Consider the following 25,983-nt stretch of genomic DNA (forward strand, 5'->3'; position numbering starts at 1 on the left):
AAAGCATAAAGATACTGTTTTCAATTTCATGGATATTCTGTTTCATATAGATTGGAGCATCATCAAATACCTTATATAAAGTTACTTGTGTAATGTAAAGCTGAAAACATCTGTTTACACACAAGCTCAACAAGCATTAGATGCTCTGAAAACAGAGGTTTGAGATTTTATACACTCATCAAGACCAGCCAGCTCCCCCTTCAGAAAAGGGCCATTAATATCTAGCGTATGCAATTTTGCCCGACTCTCAGAGAAATTTATAGCAGTATCACCTATTCAACTTTGGTATAGCAGACAAAACCAGGTCAGCATAAATGACAAGGAAGAAGAAAAACAGGTGGGTATATTTATTCATTTAAGAATATGCACATGCTGTTTATAGTAACTGCCCACAGAAATTTTCAACTTGTCCTTTGGGCAGGTGATAGAAATCTGAACTCAGTTTCCACCCCAGGAAACAAGCTGTTACACAAATGCAAGGGAAAATAAGGGCACTTGTAATGGAATACATTTAAAACATCTGTTTCAGATCATAAGACATCCTAGATCATACTAAAATTTTATCCTGGGATTTAAGAAAAAATAAAAAACCAAACCCAAAACAAACCAAAAAACCCCAACCAGATTTGCTCACCTGGTGCACTCCATATCCTCAGGCCAAGAGACCCCAAACATCTCCATGAGTTTGGAACACTCGCTGTATGCTCTTTGACAGAGTCTGCGACAGGGGAGAGTGACACGGCCGTACTCCATGCACACAGGAGCATAGAGGGCACACAGAAATGGTCGAAAATCTCTCGAGCATTCCAAATTCACCATTGGATGAAATGGCTAGAAAAGAAAAAGAAGAATTCAATAGCTACAAACAGCACATTTGCAGAACACTTCAGCACGGAAGCTACAATTTGTCTCATGATGTGTTAGGGCTTTCACGACCATAACCGCAAGCTTCTTTTTCTGAACTTTGTCTGCTGGAAGAAGTAATCATCATAACACAGCACTCAGGTATTTTAGGAAGACAGGCAATCAAGAAGCCTGGGGACAATGACAAAGATTCACAGGGACATTTATGTACTCAATTTGCATGAAAATCAACGGGAATTAGACAGCTAAAAACCTCTGAAGATTCAGGCTTAGCTCGACTCTCTCCCATAAATCACACAAACTTGATTCCTTTTAGTGCTTGTGTAACTGACAGCCACACCATGAACTGCTAGCTGCTTATTTAGTAGGATAGTAAGAAAAGCTTGCATTCAGTTGATGAGATTACAGTCTGAGGAACGTTAGATAATGCAAGATTCCTTGACAGCATAGAAATATAGCATACTGTGATCTTTCAAATATTGTTTTTGGATCATGACATAATAATTGTAAATAATCTATTTCTTGCATTTCTTCTGCAGGGCAGTGTTCTTCATAGCCCCCTATAAAATGTAAACACAGGACATTTTCCATTGCAGTCTTCCCACAGCATCTTGTCCAACCAAAGAGAACCTATCTGTTAAAATCTCAGTTCTACAGATATTCTCTGATGATAGAAGGAAAAGAGTCCCAACATGCATGCTATCCTGGTTATATAAAATCTCATGCAAACATAGAACTTTCTAGCTTTCAGAATAGGGCTATAATCACAGTGAAATAAAATTTCTTGACTAGCCATCAGAAAGCACTGTGAAATCGCAGCCTGAAAAAAATTAGTCAGAAAAAATAACTGTTGTCTTGTGCTACTGTGTTGCTTTATCACAGGTTTACCTAACAGTGATAGGAACACTCCTCCTGGAAGCACTGAAAGAAAATGTATCACAAATACAAATGCTGAATTACCCTGCTACCTCCAGACCAGAGAAAGAGCAGTGACATTTTAGTATGCCACTTCTCCTTGATTGTATTTCAAATCATAGCTTGAAGGGAAAAGGTGACAGCTGCTTGATCAACAGCAACGCTAACACAAGCTCTGTTCCATATAATTTTGTATAAAAAGTCCATTTTCTTGATACCAAAGTGTCCTCTTCTCCACAGCCTAGCAGGATTATAAAGCAAGAAGTCTAGTGTTCAGAATTTGTGGTACAATAGCAGAAGCACAAACGAATCTGCTAGATGCACATGTATGTGTGTGTGTATATATATATATATATGTATATATAAACCCTGAATCTTATTATAACTGAAGCTGAAGACTAGGCTGTAGAAAGAGTATATTATTCAAACAGCAATTTCCTGAGAAGTATTTTAAACTGATTCAATATTTTTTTATTCCAAACTATAGAACAGAACAGACCCAACAACAAAAAATAGGTCATCTTCTGTGGCAATATAAAAGACAATTGCTAGAAACGAGGAGGAAAAGTTTCACATTTCAGTTCTTCCTTATCGCCTCCTTACTCCTCCTAATATTCCTATATGCCTCCTTTGCTGTAAAAGGTTAATTTTTCGACTACAAAACACAACCATGCTGTGATTTTACTCATTTTTTTAAAAAAACATCATCAGTATTTATCATGCTGATTAAATTCTCTTCAGTGTTATGCATTTTTGAAAATGTTGTCACTTGACAACAGAGCCATGCAATTTGGCAACACCTTGTATGAAGCGCAATATAAGCCTTCAGAACTATTAACAAGGAAAAAGACAGCAATAGTCAGAAAATATTTACATTTACAAGCTCATTGTTATTCAAGAAACACTTGCTATTTGGCTGGGTATTTACTTCAGACGCATATATGTTTTTATTTTTAAATAGTTATTGCCTATAACACAGTTAAAGCTATTGTTTGACAACAAGGATCCAAGAAATGGATTCCAGGTAGTTATGATGCCTGACATGAACCAGAAAAGCTTAAGATAATAGTCTGCCTTTATTTGATGGAAAGAGAAAACAAAAGGAAAACTCCATTTTTACTTTGGGAAGTTTTTAACTTCCCTTCTTTTCAAAGAACCTTGAAAATAAGAAAATCAAGTTACATCTTTATGAAAAAGAGCTACTGACTTAACACCTGCCCCCCCAAAGTCTTCCCTCCTGCCACTGCAGTTTTGCATGTGCCCATACCTAAATTACAAGTTCTCCTGACAAATGCTCTATTATGCTCCTTTGATACACCTTCCATTAAAAAAAATACTTCAGAAATGTCTCTTTTAATGAAGGTAAGGCAACGATTTGTTTGGGTTTTGTTGATTTGCAGAAAGCTGTACCATTTAGGAAGATCCCAGACTATCTCAAGGTGCGCACCTAAGAAAACTGCAAATGGAGCTCCAGATCATAGCTACTGCAAAGCAAAGGAAATGTAGTAAAGCAAGTTGAAGGGAACAGAAAGGTACCAGTACTTCCTTGTATCCTGTTGATCCTGCTATGGGCAGGTGGCTGTTGTAATGGCTTTCAGCCAACTCCAAAGGAAACCGCCAATGGTGTCCAAGGGGATATTGGAACCAAGACAGGAAACCTCCAAAAATGGGGATGCAGATGGCACTCTTTGGCAATGGCTCCAGGGTCTGAAAGAGCACTCTCAGTAAGTGCAGTGCATTCCCTGGCCCTCCCCTTCAGCAGCTTGAGGGCTAAGTTACAGGGTGCTCAAACAGGCAGGGAGACAGCTGCCTAAACACCAGCTTCTCCTTCTGTCTAAGATACCATTTATTTTCTAAGACATCCACATGGGCCTGGACAATCAGGGACAAGATCTGTCCTCTCGGGGGCCTGACAGATATGATGCAGGGTCTACGGAGAGACCCTTTTGGCATGGCAGCTGGAGGGAAGATGCTGAAACATTTGATGCAACACTAGTGTAACTGAATCTTCCCTGACAAAGTCCCCTGGAGCAGACATTAGCTGGACTTACGGTTCGTTCTTTAGAGCTGCAGAAAACTAGTCTGATTTTCAGCATGGCCTCAGCATACTCCTGAGGACACAGTACAGATATACTCAACCACAACAACACCGAAGAAATACACTTAAGCAGGGGTAATTTAATAGGACTGTTGCCCTAGTGCTGGCTGTTCTGTTTCTCAGCAACTCCAGGCCTCTCTCACATCATTCTGTCTCAAAATAGCAACTGCAGGCAGACAAAAACTCTCTTATGAATTATATCAAATCAGTTTATTTTAAAATCATGAAGAGGCTAAGCTTAACAGAAGCAAACACCCTACAACCACTCCTGGCAATGCAGAAAAAGAGACTTACTTGCTTTTAACCAGTAACAGCAGCATTTGTGCCTGTAAGCAGCTCAGTCTGTAACCACCCTATCTCTAAAATTATCTCACCCCGTTCCAGCTCCTCAGATGAAAAGTCACTTCCACCTACTGATTATGTTGTTCACTATTAAAAATAAAGCCAGAGAGATTAAAAGACTTTTTTTTATGCTCTTGCCCAAGGACACTGTGCAAGTTATGACATTTAGTCCTACTCCACTGGTGCCGAACAAAAGGCTCTCTGTTTCAGTGGGACGTGCTGTTGAAGAATGCCTGTTGAACAACTTGACATACAGAGGAAAAAGGAAGAGGACAAGGACAAGAGAAGATGTGATAGCCAAACTGATTTCAATAATTCAGGCCATGTCCTGGGAAATCCAAGAAAGGGAAGAGATAAGTGTTTAAGAAGAGATAAACACTTCTTCACTCCTGAAGGTACTTAAGTATTTAAAAAATGCCAGATCACATAACTGTGTAACATATCTACAGCTGTACACCCACTGGTCCTTCCACCTCTGAGAACAATCGTTACAACCATGTAAATTCTTTCAAACCCAGTGACAGCAGCAGTATTATGAACTCGGCTTTTTTTCAGGCTGAGTCAGAGCACCCTCATCCCTCCTTTGCTTTGCCATGCAGGCGATGTGTATCAAATAACATGCCACCATCAGGTATCACCGCTTTCCTCAGAGCAGTCCAACTTACAGTACAACCTTGCTCATCTCTCTTTCCCTCTTCCCCAGAGCTTACTTTGCTGGTAGCAAAATTGCTTTAAGAAATTTCCCAATTCCCAGCAGTGTGGCCCCAACTCCTTCCCTCCCTACAATTCTGATCGGCTGAAAATGTTTTAATGGCCATACCCTAACAGAGAGTAGAAATTTCCTGTTTGCCTTTGTTTTATTTCAGGTTTTGTGTTGGTTTTTTGTTGTTGTTGTTGTTTTGGTTTGTTTTTTTTTTTCCTTCAGGAGGGGATGAAAGACAAAGGACAGCCAAAATAATATGTGGAGATATTTTCCCCCCCAAATTTTTTTAAACAAATTCTTGCTTTTGGTTACAAAGCAAGAGCAGTAACTAACTATAAATACACCATGGAACTGTGTTACAGTTTCAGACTTCTCATATTACTGAGAAATAATAAACCAAATTCTACCTTTTATTTTACACATCGGTAGTTATTTAGCTGGCTGTTACTTGGGAAGTGACATTATTGCAAGATGAAATGAAACTACTTTGGTGATCTCTCACTATTCTGTTTGTTCATATATTCCTTTCTTTTAACAGCAAACTAAACAGGAAGCATTCCCATAAACTCACAGACAGAAGGAGGGAAGTTTTGTTCCCTCAGGCTCATGGGAAAAGAGTGATGCTGTGACTATCAATTACTGTTGCAACTCTCTGGTAGAAGCAATTGCCTCAGGGCACATCCTGTCTCAGGCCTGTCATATGACGTGCTCTTTCTGTCCTGTGTTGCCCTATGTTTGAATTTAGCTTGCTATTCATTAGGAAAAAATCGTGAATGGTATCTCAAAGTGCATGGGCAATAATGCTTTCCAGGCTACCTCCCGAGAAGAATCACAGAAGCTACAGTTAGATTTAACTCATTCAGACAACTGCTAGTTAGACTGAACATGTTACCGCCTCCTGCTTTTAATAACTACACGTCTTCTCCAGTTGAAAGGCTCTCACAGCTCTGACACTTCATGTGAATGCTCTCTCTGGAGATTGTTACAAGCAGTATTCATTTTCTTGAGACAGTAGAAATCTGTTCTCCAATGGCTCTGACCTGCACACTCCTCTGAAGCTTGCTAGGCTTGCTGAAGCCTATAGCCCACAGTCATGCTGGTACACACACTTAACCTGCAAATATTTCTTGTAAGATAATATCCTGCACTGAACAACTCCTGTAGCACTTCAGCTGTTGATGCTAACTTCAAATGAGGCTGTACTTAAGAGCCCTGCCTTCACCTAACTGGTGTTTCCTAAAGATTAAGGAGTGCTCATAGACGCACAGCAGAGCTGGCGATTTGCAAAAATCAGCGAGTGATCTGGGGCACTAACTTGTTCAAAAAACCATAGCCAGATCTAACAGAAAGCTACTTCCTTTCCACTCAGTTTAGCCTTGAGCTACATAGCGCCACGTAGCCAGAAACATGCGGTCAGGTGTGTAAAAGTCTATTTCTTTTGGAATCAATAGAAATGCAGCTTTATTGCACAGACACTTCATCCCATTTTCAAAAGCCAACAGGCTAATTTGCCCAAGCCTGCTTTTAATGCACAGTTCTAAGACAAATTTAGTGTAGAATAGTTAGCATAATGTACATTCAAAGCTTGCCTCACCATTAACTTCTTGTCTAGAGAAACTTAGGTATACTTTTTTTTGGTAATTATTCCTAGCTTTGCACAGTGATACATGTATGAAAAAGCCAAATGGGGTCATAATTGTAGCTGTCTGTTAAGCTTTCCTCTTCAGCATGGAAAAAGCTCTTCTCATATTATCTATATGAACTCTTATGAATCACATAACCCAGTGCCTTCCAATATCCTGTGTCTCATAATTTGATGTTAGCTGGAAAAATTATGGTTGCAATGAGGATTAGATTGACACTGCACTACTTTAGGGACTGGGAAGTAAAAAAATTAGGATTGTTTTACCTTAGTACTAAAAATATATGTCCACATTTCAATAGCTATTAAGTCACTCCAACCAAAAAAATGTCAAGTAATTAGTATGGTTTAAAATTATTTTTTCTCATGCTATAGGTTGAACCAGACAATCACCCTGTTACTCACTTTAAAACCTAAGACCAGTTATTTTACTTGCCTTACTTGTGAAAGGGTAGCAATCATGCAAACCATCCTAAGCTTTCCAGTCTGTAAAGAGACAGCCGAGGTTAATTTCTCAACTGCAGAAAAAAACCAGGTAAAATCAAGATGAAAGTAGTCAAAAGACAGCAAATGACGTTAATCTCTGTCTATATGACTAAAAAACAGCCATCTGCTCTTGTTCTTTAAAAAAGTCTACTGCTTGATTTTAAATTCTGAAGTTCCTTTGGAAGACATTGAAAAGATGGCATCCATCTGTCAATTTGCACTTTTCCTAAATGTGATCTTCATGTTTAGGAACCGATGAATGCAGATGGGTGGTCCTGGTAACAATTTCCATTTGCAAGAAGTGTTAGTTTTTATAAGACAGCTGAGACTGCTTGGACTTCCTCCTTCCTCTCCATATGCCTGCTGTGATGGGCTTGGGAGGATTCCAAAGTATTACAGAGAAATAAATATATAGTCCTCTGGACTATATTTTAGATACTATTAAGTTAAGACACTAAAAAGCACACTTGCCTGGACAAGAGACTATTGGGCAGGAGCTGTAAGTCTTGACAAACTAGTATTTTTCATTTAAATGACACCTTTCCATCTCCTGTGGTTGCAAAGACAACCTTCCAAGTATATACTGAGTGTAATCCCTGCTTTGATGCCACAAAAATGCTCCAGTGCCACTGTCACTGTAGGAAGGAGAAAGATAACCCTTACAAGAAGTGGAACATTAGTGATAACAACCTTTTCTTTCCCTCAACTCTGCCACTGCAGACTGATCTGCATGTCAGGGACTCATGGACTATTTCTGCCAACTCAAGGGAGGTCTGTCGCCTTGAAGGATAACAGGAGTCAAGAGTATAAACGATTCACTGTTGGCATGGTGCTCAAAACTTTATCTTGCTGAGTGAAGAAGGAAAAGCATTTGCTAGGAAAATTTGTTAGAAGACCTGACACTAACTTGAGAGCACACAACGGAGTCAATAGCCAGATCAAGTTCTTCAGCACTCACAAAAAAGGGAATTTCTAAAAATCAGAAACGTGAGGGAAAATACAGATAACTTTATAGCTGAATACACAGCTGAATATACAACTGAATAGCAGAGATTCAAAAATCACCAGATCTGCTTCATGTTTTCATTTTTACTGCCATCAATGTACAGAATAACAGTGTCTGCCACATAATAAACAACATTAATACCCTGCAGAATAAAATTAGGCAAGTTGGATTTCTGAAATACAATGAAAGCAACACTGAATACGCCTATTTGTCCTGGTTTAACTCTGGCTGGCAGGGCCCAAGAAGCTGAAAAGTCCTTGACTTAGTATAAACATCACCCAGCAACAACTACAAAAATCAGTGTCCTATCAACACTTTTCTCACACCAAATCCAGAACACATCACTGCACCAGCTACTAAGATGAAAATTAACTCTATCCCAGCTGAAACCAGGACACTATTGAAGATTATTTTATTTCTCAAAGGCTTGATGACTTCTACTGTTTCATGTGTGACTTCATTAACTGTGGGTTGGTTTTTTTTACACAGATGACATATCAGAATATCCAAGAGAGATTAATATTACAAGCCAATGCAGACTACATGAATCTCTATGTTTTCCACTGGGATGAGGATGCAAGGTGGCTTCTGTTTTCTGAATTCCGACATTCAAGCCAAAGTGCTTCTTGACATAGTACCCATGGGAATCTACAGTATGCTGACTTGCTTAAAAGTAAATGTGAACTGTACAGTTGTCATCATCATCCTCCTATATGGCTGCGAATTCAGGACAAACTACAGTTGTCATCTAACACACTTCAGGGTGTAGTTTCACAACGGCTGTAAGTTTATTGACCCATGCCCTGTCCCCTGCCACCAACCTCCATTGCACATACTTGGGTTTAAGATTGATTTAAACTGTCCATAACACTAACTGCGAAGCCAGACATGCTGTATTTGGACCATCAGTAGTCTAAAAAAGTCAGGATAACATCCCAAATGCTGAGACCTTTAAGTGTTAGTTTCTAAATATTGTTCCCATATAATACACCTAAGCTGATCAATTCACTTTTTTCCTAGGCTTAGTTTTTTCACTGGTTTAGCTCCTTCAAGACAATAGGTTTGGGCAAACTCTGGTGCCAACGCAAGAGGTGCAAAAGAGACATGTTACGGGAGGATGAAGAACTGGGCATAGCTTAAGCTGACCTTACAGCTAGTTAATATGAACCTTAAGCCATGCGGCTCAGGACATCTGGTGTGTTCATAACCATTGAAAATAGAGTTCAACTGTCCTGGACCAAGCCAGACCCAGAAAACATTACAAGAATATGTTTAAGGTCAACCCTTGAGTTTTATAGCATTAGCTCTGCAACACAGAAGACATAGACTTCTTGCTATGGCAGAGAACAGGCGATGATGTTGTTAAAACCCAGGAACATAACCTTTTGCAGACAGAAGTCTGCAAGAGAAAAAACACAGTAAATAAATTTAGAAAGCTCTATTTGCTACTACCTTGGCAGTCATTCTGCTGTAAAAATTCTCTCACTAGCCAAAATACTTGGTTTCATATATGGGAATACAATGGCCAATTCAGTTATTGCAATAAACTTACTTTGAGACAGTGATCTCAAAAGAATGAATTACCATTCAAAACTCTCATGTCTTACCTGGGCTACATTGGGATCAACATCTCCTTGGGCATAGGTTAAATGACTTAATTTTGCTCCTGTGAAAACCCATAATGAATCTAAACTAAGTACTTCAGGGAACGATCTTGCAATATCCGCTAAGACTGTTGCTTTATAATGTATTATCATATTAAAAACCCAAAAACAGTTGTGCCAAATGATTTTACAGATGTGTTTAGTTACATATTGAAACTTTTCTTGACTCTGTCCAGTATTCACAGCCCAAATTGAAAATCAAAAGAAATAGGTAATACAACAATGCTCTAACAATGAAAAAGTCAGGGGTTTTGGTATATATGGCTTGGAAAGAACAGAACATGACACTGATCCAATACGACTATGCACATAAAGAATATGATGCAAACTGAAGTAAGAACATGATCTGTTGGATTAATGCTATAAAAAATATTCTGTATGGCAAACAAAACATAGCTATAAAACGAATGCTAGTGTTTTAACAGCTGTGTCTTAATCTAACGTTACAAACCATCTGTTATATCTACATACCAGCAAAAACACATACACACACACACAGAGACATACACACACACATGTCAACAGTTGGATATGAGAGATTTGCATCTTCAGGCCTCAAAATCAAGGATATTTCACAGGAAAATATTTAAAAAAATATTGTCTACTGGCTTGACAACTATTTATTTTCTTTCCCTCATGCTTAATTTCCAGGAAGGCTACACTATCAGTCTAGTATACTAAGCCGTCTTTTGGTATAGTTAATTCTAAAAATTAGTAGGCTGTTTTAGATGCATAAATAACGCGGGATGGGTTCCTGGATGTATGGTCTGTACTCTACAAACTCTGCAGTGCTGCTGTCCCCTATATGCATTTACTAGAGTAGGATCCAATCCAAATCAAGCTGCACTGTCTCTAAATCTCAGTTCATCAGCACCTTCCACTTCATTTTAGAGTTACTCTCAGGCAGCAATACAGATATAAGTTAAGACTGAGAAAATCACAACTTATTCCAACATACTAAATGAAAATTTGTTTCTGCTCAAAAAAGAAGCTTTAAGATATTTAGTTGGTGACTTCAATTTTTAACCATTTTTAAACCACGAACCATTTTTAAAAAGCATGTCTGAACATAGCAGCTGTAAATTAAAATTTAAGATTCACCAGCGGATACCATCCCTCCCATTCAGTGCCAAGTTAATGGGGTCACAGATGAACGCTACAGGGGAGGATAGGGAAAAAGAATTAAAATTAATTGCAATTGTGCAACACTTTTCCACTGGACAGAAAGCTGCTGCTTGCCTCACAGGTGTCTGAATGACCAGCACTGAAAGCCTTACCAAACTATCAAATCAAGAATAAAAATAAAGCTCCCAAAGCTGATTTTTCTTCCCTATAGTTAATAATTTACCAGATAAATATTTGACAGGAATTCCCACAGTGCCTTGACTTATCTGTTTCTGCAGCACCCTAAAAGCACGCTTGCTTCTCTCAAAATAGATAAAATAACATTTTGCCCTCGGAAGTCCAGCAGTTTCTCCCTGTTGAGGAGAGGAGTCTGTGCCTAGCTCTTTTCTGTATCACTAACAGTTTTGGGGAAAATTGCTCCCACAGTGTATCTTGCATGTCTTTGTAACACGCTAGACAAGTAGGACAAGACCTAACACAACAACAGGATTAGCAAGACAGTGACAGGAGAGAGGGGACACAGATGGAAGGAAACAAGGGAAGACAAAAGATTAAGCAACTACTCTGCGAGGCCCCTAGGAAGGATGGATGATAGACCCAAATTCTTTTCCAGTTAAACAGAATAAAGAGAAGCAAACATCTATGGGTGCTGTGGGAGAAGTACCTCTTCAAAACATGTCTCAAAGAGTAAGTGACATTCACAAGCATTGTAAACTTACTCCATGTGTCAGGTTCTGTATGGAATACACTGCAGGGGTGTTTGCAATGCAGGAATTGACACAGAATGGAATTGGTGGGATCAAACTATAAAAGAGCAGGGCTGATAAAAAAGACTGCATTAAATTGCTTGGAGATGTAAGCATTTGAGGGTGCTGCAAGAGACAGGAGGGGGTAAGTGTGTTTTCCCATTGATTGCCCCTTTGAACAATTGTCCAACACCGCAAAATCCCTTTATATATATATCTCTGTGTGTCTAAAAGGACAGAAAATGCCATTGAGCAAAGAACAGGTGTGGGGCTATAAGGTAGGGAAGGCGCAAAGAGCTGGAAGCCTGCTGCGATAAGCCCCGTTTGGTTAGCCGCAGCAGGGCTCATCGGGCAGACCACAGAAGACCAGTCAGAGGGCATTTCTGTTCTGAAGAACCATAGGAAGTTCTTACAGCAAAGCTGGCTGTCCGCTCCTTTTGTCTCTTAAACCTTAAAAGCAGCAGGATGGGGACGGGATAGTGGATAGGAGTGTATGTACGTGCATTTGTCAATGTTTCACGAAGAGTTCTGCTCAATAGCTCTTTGCTGATTTCACTCATACTTGGCTCCCACCTCACAGATGAGGACTAACACTCAGAGATCAAAAACATGTCCTTTAATCCATCACACTGGCTCCTCTCTGATGGGTATAACAGGTTATGTCAGAGGAATCGGCTGCCACTGTAGGAGAAGTGCAAGCCACAGATCTTTGACAGTCCTGGCTTCAATTCAACGCCCCTTTCTTGCGTCCCCTCTGTGACCCTGGCTACTAATAGCAACTAGTACAAAGTGGGAGGGGAACCAAAGCCTAAATTTTAAAAGCCTGGAGGCTTAGTATTTCCAGACAAAAGCAACTGCCTCCCATTGTGTCAGAAAAAAGTAACTGATGGATCTGAAGAATTATGTTGCCTTTTTGTGATACCACTTAATTAAGCTTATTCTGAGTAACAGGAATAATTTGCCTGTAGCTGCAAAGTAGGACTAAGGAAAATGCATATAATTCAGGGTCTGAGATTTTTCAGTATTTTAGTCACGAGACTCTGTAAAACTGCAGCTGGAGAACAAATTTTCAAATCAGACCACTGAAACGGTATTTCTTCTACATGAAGTAAAGACTATTTTTCTGTAAGAACTAGACAGCTTAGTTGTCATTCAAAAAGCTACAGAGGAAAATCTGAAGACAAAGTAACTTCACTTTAACTTCTTTAACAAATTTCTATAGAACTTTATTTAACACATTTGTAAAATATACAGATAAAATGTCCCAAAAGGCACTTACTATCATGTGACACACGTTTGTTTTCTTGACTTTTTTTCTTTACTATTGACAGTAAGCATCAAAACTGAAATCCAAGGTCAAACTTTGTTACTGTATTCTTCTCTGCAGTTACATTTCCATATTGTCCCTACCCAGATCAGACCACAATATTAAAAACGTACGATAAGAAACCAGAAGGAATACTCATGAGCAGGGATTCAGCTAATGGATCTGCTGATTCTGAACAGCATATATTCATCCACTCCTCCACAGAAAACAGATGCACAGATGTTAGGTAATTGACAGTATGATTGAGTCATTATGAAGGGAGAAAATGTAATACGTGTAGGTTTTCAGAAAAAAATATGAAAAACATGAATGATGCTTTTGGTTCTGTCAGGAAAAAAACCCTAAATGAATGGCTGAACAGAATTCTCTCAATGAATTTAAAAAGAAAGATGTTTCTCCTTGCTCAGTGCCACAAACATGACAACTTTTGTTCTACAAATCAAGAAACAGGGAACATAAACAAGTTTACAAATTGAAAGCAACTTTTAAAAGATAAATTTCAGGTTTCTACAACACACAAAAATGAACTACAAGGAGCCTTCCTTCCTTGTTCAAATTCAAATTAACGACCCCTTTGTGCTTCTGTTCTCTCCTTTTCTCTTTTCAAATTTCCTTCCTCGTTTCCATGGGAACCCCCTCGCTGACAAGCCTCCGAGCAGAGCAGGAGGCCAAGCTTAGCAAGGGGTGTGAAAAGGGGAGAGAGTCAAAGGGCAGAATTTGGCTCCGGAGAATCAAGATGCCAACCTTTGTCACCCCACAAAGAGGGGGTAACCATAGGAACTAACTCTGCGGGACAAGGGCAGGGAGGAGGAGGGAGTATCATGGTCAAATTCACAAGATGGGAAACGAAACGGGAAAGGCATCGTTAAAAACGCAATGCTAGAAACAACAGTTAAAAAAAAAATATCTTACAAAATAAAAAAAAAAAAAACAAACCCAACCAAAAAACTTTAAGGACCGAGTATCCAACTTCATGCCAGTAAGTCCACATAATTGCATCAAATTAATTCATATGAGACCACAGAGAAAACAGGGCAGATCCGATTCTCAAATTTGACATGAGTATTTAATGTTCTGAAAAATTGCTGGATACTCCCCCTGACTTTGGTGGGCTCTGACAATGTTTTTGAAACAACACAGTATCTGAACGATTGCTACGGAGCTATAGCGTCAAACGTCCGCAGCCATTGCACTAACAGTTCTGCAGACTGTGGAAGATGGTCTAGCTGCTGCTGCAGGAGCAATCTGACAGACCAGATTTACATACAGTATATTAACATGGTATCGTATTCAGATGCTACATAAAAATATAAATATGGTATACTTTTATTCTTGTACCTTGTAAAAGAGACAGCAGGTGGATGAGGAATGAAACAGCTCTATAAAATCACAAATGATACATAAAGGAAAAATATGGTCCAATCATTCACTGTAGCTTCAGCACAAAAACTAGAGAACATAAAAACAGCAGGCGGTTTGTTTGAAGAGGAGAAAACAAGAACAGCAGCAAATTCTTCATACAATGTTTTTAATTTATGTAACTATTTGCCACTGATTTGTGTGGATGCTAAAAGACTGTATGAGTTCAGGAAGAAAACGGATAAATTTGTGGAAGAATACACCAAAGGTTACTAATGGAAGACATCATTTCGAAGCCACAAAATGCTGCACAAGGAAGAACAGCCTGAGTAACATATGTTACGTACCTGACCTGACTCGCACAGCACCCACTGTGGGCCACCATCAGGTGAGCGAGTACCCAGCTAAACAAATCTCTGGGCTGACTTCATACCACTGTTCTCAGGTTCTTACATTTATCCACCTCCTCCCCAGTTTCATTTCTACTAGCCTAGCTCCCACACCAAGTATTTTCTTTAAAAGTGTATTTTATTAAAACATTACTGTTTTGCAGGTCCAAAGTGTTGCAAGATTGAATAATGCACTCTGTTCAAGAGCACTGCTTTCCTCAACCATTAGGGATATTTTGCAGCCCACAGGCTGCTTATCTTCAGTACCATTTTGGAGCTAGATGGAGCACAAACACTGACTCAGTTTGCTTCAGAAAGGTGCAAAACCCTCATGCACGTGCATCTCTTAATGACCAGGACACAAAATAGGGAGTAAAGCGGTAGCGCACAAATGAAGCACATGTGAATTTAAGATTTGTCCTTTGAATGTTAAAGATATGTTTTGGTGAATTCTTCTTCTTCTCATACCACAGAACTCAATTGCATTGGAGCCACGCAGGAAGAGCCCATTGATATAAAAACGATTCAAATCCACAAAAGCCATCCTAACTTTCCCTAAAATCACCACAAATGTCTCCCAAAACAAGAAAAAAAAAAGCAGCCATACCAGCAAGACAAATGGTAAAATTTATGACAACTGCTCTTTAGTGCTGAAGTTGTTGCTTCATTACCTATTCTGTTGTCTTGTCAGTCTATTGTGGCTTTCTTTTTGACTCTGACTATCCTATAGTTGGAACTATCTTCACACACTGGAGAAAGCAAGGCAAAACCCACCGCTTCCAAGTGACCAGCAAAATAAAAAGTACATCCTACCCAAGCCACACAGCTTTGAAGTAGTCCACCATTATTTAAATCACTGCCAACTTTTTACATGAAAAACATGTTGTGAAAGAATGACAAGATGAAAGAACAGAAAACTAAAAAGCTTCCAATCTATTATGTCAGCTCACAAGTTATAACTGAGATCTCTAAATAATCTTTGTATCAGAAGACTGTAAAGGAGGAAGAGAAAGAGGTCTTGCTAGAAACTTGGACTGAACAGAAGCATTGACTCAATTCTATAGCGGACATGCAAGATCTCTGCCTTAGAAGAGACAGAATGGAATGTGGGTAGGTGCAGAATACAAGGTAGCTATTTCAGCACTAATATAGCAGAACTATATCCTCCAAGTTACACACACTACTAGATATAAGGCTAAGCCTAGTCACTGTAACAAATACTAACCTGTACTACTACAGCATACGATATACAACATGAACATGTTTTTTGTCCCACAGCAGCTGTGTCTAAGAGAATCAACTAGCTGATTTTGACGTTGGTAGAGAAAAAACAAACAAACATAGGAACAAATGCCTGTATGCTTATGGTAAGTAAGAAGAATGGTAAATGGTAAGACCAACATTCCCTTAATGCTCCGGCACAACATTCTTTTGCTTCTGAGTTTACATTTGCAGATATAAAACTACAACTGAACATACAGTACATTGTCATTTAATGGTTCAAAATAAATTCATGTGTGTTCCACCTTCCCTAATAATTCCTCTTTAAGCCTCCACCAGATGCTACAGAATTAGCCACAATGCAGAGCCATCTGCCTTCATGACCCTGAAAACAAGCCCACTGTGAATACATGTTGATTAAGATGTAGATCATTTACTTTAAACTGAATCATTACTTAAAACTAATGTTTTTTTCATATGCTTGCAGCAAACTATTCAGGCTAAACTTCATTTCCATATTTCCAGTTGAATCATCATTCAGAATTAATCTTTCATTCAAGAAAACGCAAACATGGTGACAGAGTTCATCTTCAATGTGCAAGCAGTAGCTTATCAATTTAACAAAAAAACCCACACCCAAACCCTACTTCTCTTCATGTTCAAGAAACAGCTTCCTCAGAAGCCTCATTTTGCAAAATGGTCAGATCACACTAATTTTTGTATGGATCTACTTGGGCATGTAACAGCTGTAGTTCTTTCCAAATTGTTCTTACCCACTCAGGATTTCACCTTTGCACAACACTCATGCCCTGCACAGATCAAGATTGAAACCACAAGCTGATATATTTCATACAGACAAGCCTCAGATATTCCCAAAGCAAGGATTTCTCAGCACTACATTATTAGGTGCTCCTTTGCTCTGCCTGTACTCTGCTAAACCATCTTTGTAATTCTAGCTTTGAGACATTCTGGTGTAACAATAAAACAATCTAAAATCTTTACGTGGCTATTTCCAAGGTAAAAATTCAGAATGGGAATAAGAGAATATAAAGTTAATGAAAGAGTAGGCTTTAATCAGCTGGTGCACTGCTTGCGTTATGATCATGTACAGTTCCATTGTTCTGCAGGCATCAATCTTACACACTAAAGAGAAAATTAATCCTTAATGCAAATTAGTGTCTAAGATTAGGGTGCTTACAAAACACCAGCTGATTAAAACCTACTTTTCCATTGGCTTTATATTCTTATAATTCTATGATGCAGAACTGAAGAATATGGCAAGCCAAGGAAAAGTGCTGGGATTTAGGAGGTATAGTGCATGGGCAAGGCAAAAGAAGATGGGGGGCAGAAAGGAGTAAAGATGGAATGAAAGGGGGAAGAAATTAAGGATTTTCCACCCTACATTCTCCTCATCCTTGCTGCTCAGCAGCAAAGAAAGAAAGAAAGGTGCTTCCCATTTGTATCCAAAAAAACTCACTCAGAAACAGGAAGAGGAATGGGGCAGTACTACCTCCCAGCTCCAGGGAAGGTAGGAATCACAATCATACAAACCAAGATCGCTGAATTTTGCACACTTTGTCCTGGCCCTTATGCAAGTCAAGAATTGAGAGACACTATTCCATGTTGAGTCCACACCCTGATTACCTGAAACCTGTAGTAATACACACCTGATAGAAAAGCTGTTTGAGAAACACCAATAAAATAAGCCACTTAAAACTTGACCTACCTATACTGGAAAAATGCCTGACTTACCACAGATGCCAAGACCAAGCTGGGAATAAATACAGCTACATCTTCTGTTGATGCCATTTTAAAGCATACTCCAGTTCTTTTCTGCTTAAAAAAGATCCAAAAAATGAACTAAGACTCCAAAGATCACTGCTGGGAAGAGAAAAAAATTATATTGCCACAAAAAAGAAACTGTGCTATACACACAGAAATATACTTAACAAAGGTATGCAAATGAAAATCTTATGGCATGCTGCTCTGCAGCAGGTCAATGGCATTATCCTCTGCAGGAACCAGTATGAGTAAGAAAACGTTACATTTGAAATAGGGTGTAAAAAATCAGGTGCCTACACATCTGTAGTTACATATTCTGTGACAAAGTCCATTAACAATTCACTAGCCCTGCTTCTAAATATTCAAAACTCCATGACTAGATAGTTTATTCAGATTAATCCAATGATTCCCAGCTGGTGAGCCCTGCCACACTGATGGAGTAGGAGCATATGACTCAACATTACTAACATTACTCCTCTCCCCTTCCAGCTACCTCCCTCACACTGCAAAAAACAAATCAATTCCAGGATAACATTATTTCCCTATTTCCCCCTTTGCATCTCCCACCTACACACTAGCTACGGTGCGTCTGTAAGTCCATACTGCTGCTCTTTTTTGATATGCAAAATGGGAATGGAAGTTGTGAGAGAGTGCAAAGCATAGCATTTTATCTCCTCTGCCCATATGGTGACTGTATCATCTCATTTCTGGAGCGTTTGACCTCCAGTATAATCCCAAAGGACAACACTTCTGCATTCACCCTGAGAGGCCCATTTAGCTCTCAACTATGTCTGGTTTCTGTCCTTTAAAGCCTCTTTGATCCCTAGCATCATTTGTGAGGTCCCACAAAAATCTGGGTAAGAAGAAAGTGCTGGCAGTATATTTAACTGCAAAAAAGGCTGATGATCATTATATCAAATGACTTCACTTCATCAGTGACAAAAGCTTTAACAGCATGCTCCCAGGCTCCAGAGTTACATGTTCTCTGATAAAAATATTTGTCTACAAAAAATGCATTAAGGCAGATAGAAAACACTGCTTGCTAGTCTTTCACATAAGCAAATCCTTCAAGGCCAAAGCAATATTAAGTGAACAAGGGACAGAAGATAATTCTTTGTAGCAATAATAATCCAAGAGACGGGTAAAGAAGGTCAGATCCCTCAGGGGGTTAGGGGTAATTTAACTCCTCCATTGTCACTGCCTCGTTCAGCACACGATCTATGTAACACAGCAGAATTGTGGCAGCAGTGCAGTGCAACATCATCTCAATGTCACACTATCATCATGAAATGTCACACTATCATCATGAATGCATTTAGAGGGAAGTTTTAACAGCATTGTTGAGACAGACTATGCTAGGTGGTTACTGTACTAGAACAACCGGCGAGCAGACTATAGAAAAATTTTAAAATACCTTACGTTATGTTTTACATGACAGCACAAAGCAGATCAAAGGAATGCCCCCACCGAGTCAGGAAGCGAGGCTGGTGCTGTGGGCAGCGGCCGCTGCGGTGCAGTACTGCAGGGCAGGACAGCTCCCGGCTCCACGCCTCCTGCACAGCGCAGCCCGGCCGCAGGGGCTGGGGAGGGGGCTTCCAAAAACACCTGCCCTTGACACCCACCACCTCACGCCTCCGTTACACCATCGTGGCTAGTGCGGCAGTCAGTATTAACTGGCATTACTCCTTTTAGAAACCAGCAGATGTAAAATAACTCTCATTTTAGTCCCTGCTATAGCCAAGCAGATGTTAACAGAGGTTGACCTAGTGCAACTGGTGTTTGTCCTCTATCAAAAGGAGTAAGACCCTTTGGTGATAACTTGGGGATAAAATAATGCTCCAGGCCCTTGAATGCGAAAGCTCTCTATTCAGTCTTCCCAGATGAAAGCAGGCCTTGCTAATGTAGCACAGCAGAAAGCTTAAGGCAATATCTTTCCTAGGAGTAAAGGCAGGCATAGGAACTGATTACATACAGTAAGAGGGACTCCTGATGTAACACTCCATTTTCCTTTGTTTAATCGAGATGGTTAATACCAATACTGCTGCAATATAACAAGCCAAAACTGATGATGTGACTTATTAGCCTTTTTTATAGTTATGAAGGAATCACATTAGCATAAAGTCTCAAAAAAGCAACCTACTGATTTTCTTTGAGTTTTCAAGAAATAACAGTAAATAAGTTTCTAAACAGTTACTTCAATAAAGCAATCAATGGTACGGGAGGAGAAACGCCCTGAGTTTATTGATGATCAGACAATAACTGTAGTCATTCTCTTTTTTGCTTCACATTCGCTCTTTCTCGCACTGTACTCTTTCAGCGCAAGCAAGGTGAATTTTTCATATGGGCTTTATTAGGAACTGTTGTGAAAAAGTGGTACTGAAAAACTGAGAATTACAAGGCCTTGCCACACACCCCCCAATAAACAAGATGAATCATACTGATTCTACTGCTATATTTTTTTTTTATGCTCACAGCAGTTACGGGGGGCTTGGATATGAGAGGTGAAACATTTTACCAGAAAATGTCACAATGCAAGTTTGAATAGACTTCATTCAGTTCAAAATTAGAGTGTTCCATCCATTTGACTGCAACGTTAAATGTCTAAAGAGCCAAATAATAAAAACAGATTTAAGAGGCAGTCTAGGCTAATAAAGGCAGTAGAAATATACCTATGAAAACCTGTAGGTTTTAGTTCTTTCTTGTTCAAACACGTAAAAATCTCTGCAGTCCCCTTCATAGTAAATTTAAGCTTGATAATAGCCTTGTTTGCTTGCACAGCCTTCACCATTTTTCATGAAGTATTGAGAAGCAGCTTCCTAGTCCATCCCCAGACTGAAACCACTGGCCTATATGCCAACTATATTGGCAGAAGGGAGTACTATATCCACCCATGACACCAATGCAGCCATGCTAAGTCTAAGAACCACTTTGGCCTCAGGCTAGTATACCAAATGCAGCAACACAGTGTTTCATGCAAACTAATTTATGCTATTAAGTTGAGCCTCAGATACCACAAAGTATCTCAAAGCTCAAAGAAGCAACATTTATTTCTGAACTGCTTCTCTGTAGCAGAAAACAATTCTTATAAAGAACAATTACACCAGTTATTCTGGCTCAGACTGAGGGTCCATATAATTACTGCTCTACTTCCAACAGCGGCCATGAAGAGGCTGTTAGTGATAATTTTTGGCAGTTCTCTGAAATCATTGGTTTAACATGCGACAAAAGCCAGAAAAATGAACATTATGTGGGCCATTACCAGGAAGCTATTAGCGGCAAAAAGCATGATTTTATTTATAAATAAAGCCCTCGCATGCCTACATCTGGAGTGGTGTGCCCTTCATCTCTGCACCTCAGCAAGGACAAAGCTAGAAAAAAGGGATGGAGAAAGGTAACAAAAATCAATACAGGAACAAAGTAGCTGAACTGCAAAAGAAAGCACAAAGAGCTGAAACACTTAAATTTGGAGAAGAAAAGCCTGGTGGATAAAACCAAGGTTTCCAAAATCACAAGTGTAACAGAGGATTTAACTGCAGCACAATACTGGAACAAAAGGGTATTAAACGACACTAGCAGGAGTATGGTTTAAAACAGGTTAGAGACCAAGTACTTCTTCACATGGTGGCTAATGAACTGGTTGACAGTATTGTATTCATAAGATAATTCAAAGAAATTAATTGATAATAGATCCATTAAATGATACTAAAGGGAACAGGCAGGGAGGTACCCTCTCACATCCGTAATTCAGGTACAGTGGATACTGGGAAAGCACCAGAGAAAGAGCCCACAGACAGCAGCTAAACAGCAGCTAAACAGCAGCTCTTGAGCCCACAGACGGGAGGCTTGCATCCCTTCCCAAACAGCAGCTCCACTTGCTATTAGCAGATACAGAATGCTTGGCAAAATGAACCGTTAGCAGGACATTTCTTACATCCCCTAAATGCTCTCTCAGACTGTGACAATTTTCTGCTGAGGGGAAAAGCCTGAAGTTGTTTTTTTTCTACCTAGTCACCTTCATCAGCACTACTGTCAAGTTCTGGTCCAGTCTCCTCAAACTTTTTGCATCCACAGCATTGTCTAAGTTTCACAGCTCTATTACCAGCTATCTGAATCACCTCCTCCTCTTTGTTCTAACCTGGCTTCTAGCAACTTCATTTGATGGAGCCTACTTCCTACGCTGGAAGAAACAGCGTACAGTCAATACTTCTAAAGCTTTGCATGCCACTTATGATGGCTGTTGTTGTTGTTGGGTTTTTGTTTTGTTTTGTATTTGAGAAGTAGGCTAAAGCACCTTGCCGTCAGTCTAGCACTCCTCACATGGGATATGTTCCATAAGCCTATGGTCATTCTTCCTGTTCTTCTCTGGACCTATTTCAGTTCAAACACATTTTTTGCGATAGCTCAGAACCTCACACAACACTCCAGCTATTTGTGAGCCACAGGATTATACAACACCACTGTAATGTCTGGTCTTATTTCTTTCCTAATTGCCCCATGTTTCATTTTCCTTTTGGCTTTCTTACTGCCTTGTCAAGCTTTCAGCTGACATTCCAACACAACAAACCACCATTAAGTCAAATGAAATAAGCTGACCACCACCACTGATGTGAAGAATATTACTTCCCCCAACACATACATATTTATCACTGAGTTTCCTCAACAATTTCACAGCTCAATGTATCTCAAATGTAACCTCAAGGTCTTCCCAGTTCTTAATTCTGGTTTGACCTTAGCTTTAGGTTACTCACAACAAGTATCAATAGGCTTTCTCATCTTCCTGCTAACCTTCCCTTCTAGATCCTTTAAGAAAATATTGAGCTGCACAGATCCTGAAAGCCTTCCACTGATAAACTACTTCCAGTCCCAGGTGACCACCTGCTTCTCCCACTACCCAACAAAACCAAAACCCACTACCTCCACACCTCTGCAAGCCAAGCCCCAGAAGTCTTCAATCCATACTTTCCTTTAAGATCCTAAGTTCCACCTTTCAAAGGGAAATAAACAGTTTGCACACACCTAGTTGTTCACACTGTTATCCTACTAAACTTGCTTATTGCTTTGGCTTTGTTTTTCCTCCTTACAGTTAGATCTTCAAAGGCCCTTAACAGAACCAATACTAAAATTAAATTCATTCCTGTTGCTATGTATTTAGTGTAATTGGAATCCCTAGCCACATCCAAATGAGCTGCTGAAATGCAAGTCCATGGTTCTTTCAAACAAAGCAGATTTAAGGGTAAGAATCTCTATTTTATCCTTACAGGAAAAAGCCTGTCAAGTCTGGTTCACAACTCTTCCATAGGAAGACTATATAAAGCCTTGGCTTTATATTATTTAAGGACAATTAAATTAAGTTTCTATATTGACAGGAAGAGCATTGAAAGATGAAAACATATGATTATTCTTTCTGTTCTTAGTGCAGAGCACAGCATACCTACCCATTTCCAAGCACTTCAAAATAAAAATAAACCTAATCTGCACAAATGCCTCATAAAAATTTGAATAGGCTGACAGTGAGATTTCCCTAATATTTGAATTTCCATCAGTTTTAGTCATATCACAGAATATGAAGTAAGGACACTCCTCAGATAGGGTGGCAGGATAAAGAATAGAGTGATGTGAACTTAAAAGTCTTTTACATACTAGACTATAAAGAGACTAAGTGTGTGGTTGAAGCCCCATCATGAAAGTTCTCCAAAGAAAGGTTAGACAAATATCAGCGGAGATATGTTAGTTTTGTTTTTTTTAATGAGAAAATGATCCTGTACAAGTCCAAAGAGGGTTTTGGGAGATAACAGCAAGAGTAATAAGGTACCATTATAACCAAGAAAGTGCAAGTCTAAAAGCTTCTCTGCCTGGATATTGAACAGAAACAGGTTAATTAAATTAGATTGTTAACAGGTTAACTAAATAAAGGTTGTCTGCAAGACCACAGACTTTCTTGCAGCTGAGAAAAGCAGTACTAATAAATAAGCAATTTCCATTATTTTCATAATATGTCTTCTTATTCTCATTTTCTTCACATCAAATTTTAGGTGACTAAGGAAAGGCCAAATATTGCAAAGCCACCAAAGAACAAAGTCTTCAGAACTAAAAATCTTCTATTAATTGTTCAGTATGCTGTTTTTCTGGTATTTAGTTAACCTACAGACCATTAAAAATATGCATTCTTTATCTGTCTAAATATTTAAAGGAACAGACTAGCATACAAACACATCGAGAGTATTTCAAACTAAGTTATACTAAATTAGGCAAATCCTGTAGTCATAGAGTATTTTAGTATACAGTACAATACATGTTATGCAAGTGGTATTTGGTTTATATTTAAATTACTATCTTAATTTCTTCATTTTGATTTCTAATATAAATATCTTCCTGGATTCTCTTACCAATTTTTTGTCAACTCAAGGCCAAAAGCATATATACTGCTGAAAAAAATAGCCTTACCTCCATCGCTAATGCTGCTGTTTGCTGGTCATAATGATTCAGAAGATTAGGCATAAAGGTGGTATTGTAAGGCAGATCCTGGCACATCCGCAGGATGATGGGCTCACAAGAAAATAAACTGTGCCCTCTTGTGTGCCTCACCAAAACATCCAAAAGCCAAAGGTAACAGAACATCCAGCTAACAGCCATCCTTCCACACTGGGAATGGGGCCAGTTATTGAGCCCAGTCAGAAAGCTCTTTCAACTCCTCATGTACCCTCAGATTTCACTTCAACAGCAATATTTTCAGTCCTTGTTTAAGGTTCTTCAAAACTGGAATACTCTTTGTATACAACATTCTTAGCTCAGTCCAGAAGATGATGTATTTGAGACAGGCGTGTGAGAAATCTTGCCCTTTCTTTTCTCAGGATTATGTAGTATGTATTAGGTTAAGGTATTAAAATGTTTAACCACATTCCCACACAACTGACCCCATTGTGACAGAACAGCAGTCGAGTTACTTTCTTCTTTTGTTAGGTAACCTAGAATAAAAAACACAACAAACAGAACAGAGTAAAAAGCCTTGTAATTGATAAAAATATTTTAGCTCTAAATAGCCTGGCAGACAAATTGCCTCAAATTCTCATGAGCACAACTAGAGGGTACCTTGACAAATTTTAATCCCAGTTTTGGATTACTTCTGATGGAAAAAAACTGATATGCTACAAAACTCTACCCGGAAGTGATGGTGAAAGTATGGAACGTATTTACTACGAAGAAAACATTTTTAGAAAACCTCACACTTTAAATGTAACTATGTGAACATTACAATTGTTGACCACATTGAAACCAAGTTATTTATGATTCAGCATCTCCACTGGTACATTCACATCGATAGCATCTCTTTAGTTGCATGGCCTCGTAACTTCTGCTGAATAATTATAAAACAAAAACAAAACAGTCACCACCACCAATACACAAGTCCCAACTTGCAGGAGTGAAGACTACTGTTCTGCCCAACAAGCTACAGTCATGGTTTGGCTACCTGTGTTCAAATATGTAATTTTAGTCTCGTTGTAAAAAGCTTTTTTGTTGTCTCTAATCCATTTTACTTGCACACGTATCTCGTATCTTTCTCTCCAGAAACCACCATCACAGCTAAGGATAAGCCAGAAACAGCATTCTTTGACCACCCCTTTCTCCACACACTCTCAAAGGTGAAAATTGCAAAGGTAGCTCTGCCAGTTCCACTCTACCTATAGAGCCAATTTAAACAGCAATCATTGCCCGGGGCTGAAGCTGCATTTTCTCAGCACTAAGGGGCTGGAGTGGAACAAGCAGAATGGGGACTCAGCATATTGTGCTCATCAACTAGAGAAACAAACTGTGGAATTGGAGGCTAAGGCATGGAAAAAGTTGATAGGGTTGTCAGAGTACAGAGAGGCCCTGTTCTTATAACAATTTTGTCTTAAAGCAACAAAAATCGCAAAATTCAGTCTCTAACCAACTGCTTTAAAAAAAAAATCATTAAAAAAGGTAACAGAAATTTAAAATTCTGTTTGAACCAGAAAACCCTAAGTACTTCATCAATATTCCCAAGAATAGACAACCACAAATTTGAACAGACTTCCAGTCTTGAGAGAGTAATGTTTTTTCCTTCGATATTCAGGAAGGGAAATAAATTCCACACATCAGAGAGGAAAAATTTTTCCTTTCTCCATAAAGCAAACTTAGTGAGAGGTACAAGAGTTAATTACCAGACTTCTACTGGTATCAGTTGGTCAAAAAAGTTATGTATGCACACTTTTGTTTACATAGGCCTATGTTATGGTCAGAAAAATTTAATAGTATATACCTCTTTAAACCCTCATACACTTTGTGGGTTGGACTA

General features: G+C 39.1%; 1 protein-coding gene across 3 annotated transcripts in view; it reads right to left on the reverse strand.

Annotated features, from left to right (window-relative positions):
• The window catches only part of FZD3 (frizzled class receptor 3), a 57,196-nt gene that overhangs the window by 27,381 nt on the left and 3,832 nt on the right, over nt 1-25,983 (reverse strand). For all 3 annotated transcript variants that reach the window (XM_080388050.1, XM_080388048.1, XM_080388049.1), the window contains exons 2-3: nt 24,114-24,634; nt 635-831 (exon numbers count right to left, since the gene is read on the reverse strand). In XM_080388050.1, the coding sequence (XP_080244176.1) occupies nt 635-831; nt 24,114-24,302 (386 nt within the window). In that variant the 5' untranslated portion in view covers nt 24,303-24,634. The remainder of the gene's footprint in view (nt 1-634; nt 832-24,113; nt 24,635-25,983) is intronic.

Source organism: Falco punctatus, assembly GCF_963210335.1.
Source record: "Falco punctatus genome assembly, chromosome: 5".
Classification (NCBI taxonomy): Eukaryota; Metazoa; Chordata; class Aves; order Falconiformes; family Falconidae; genus Falco; species Falco punctatus.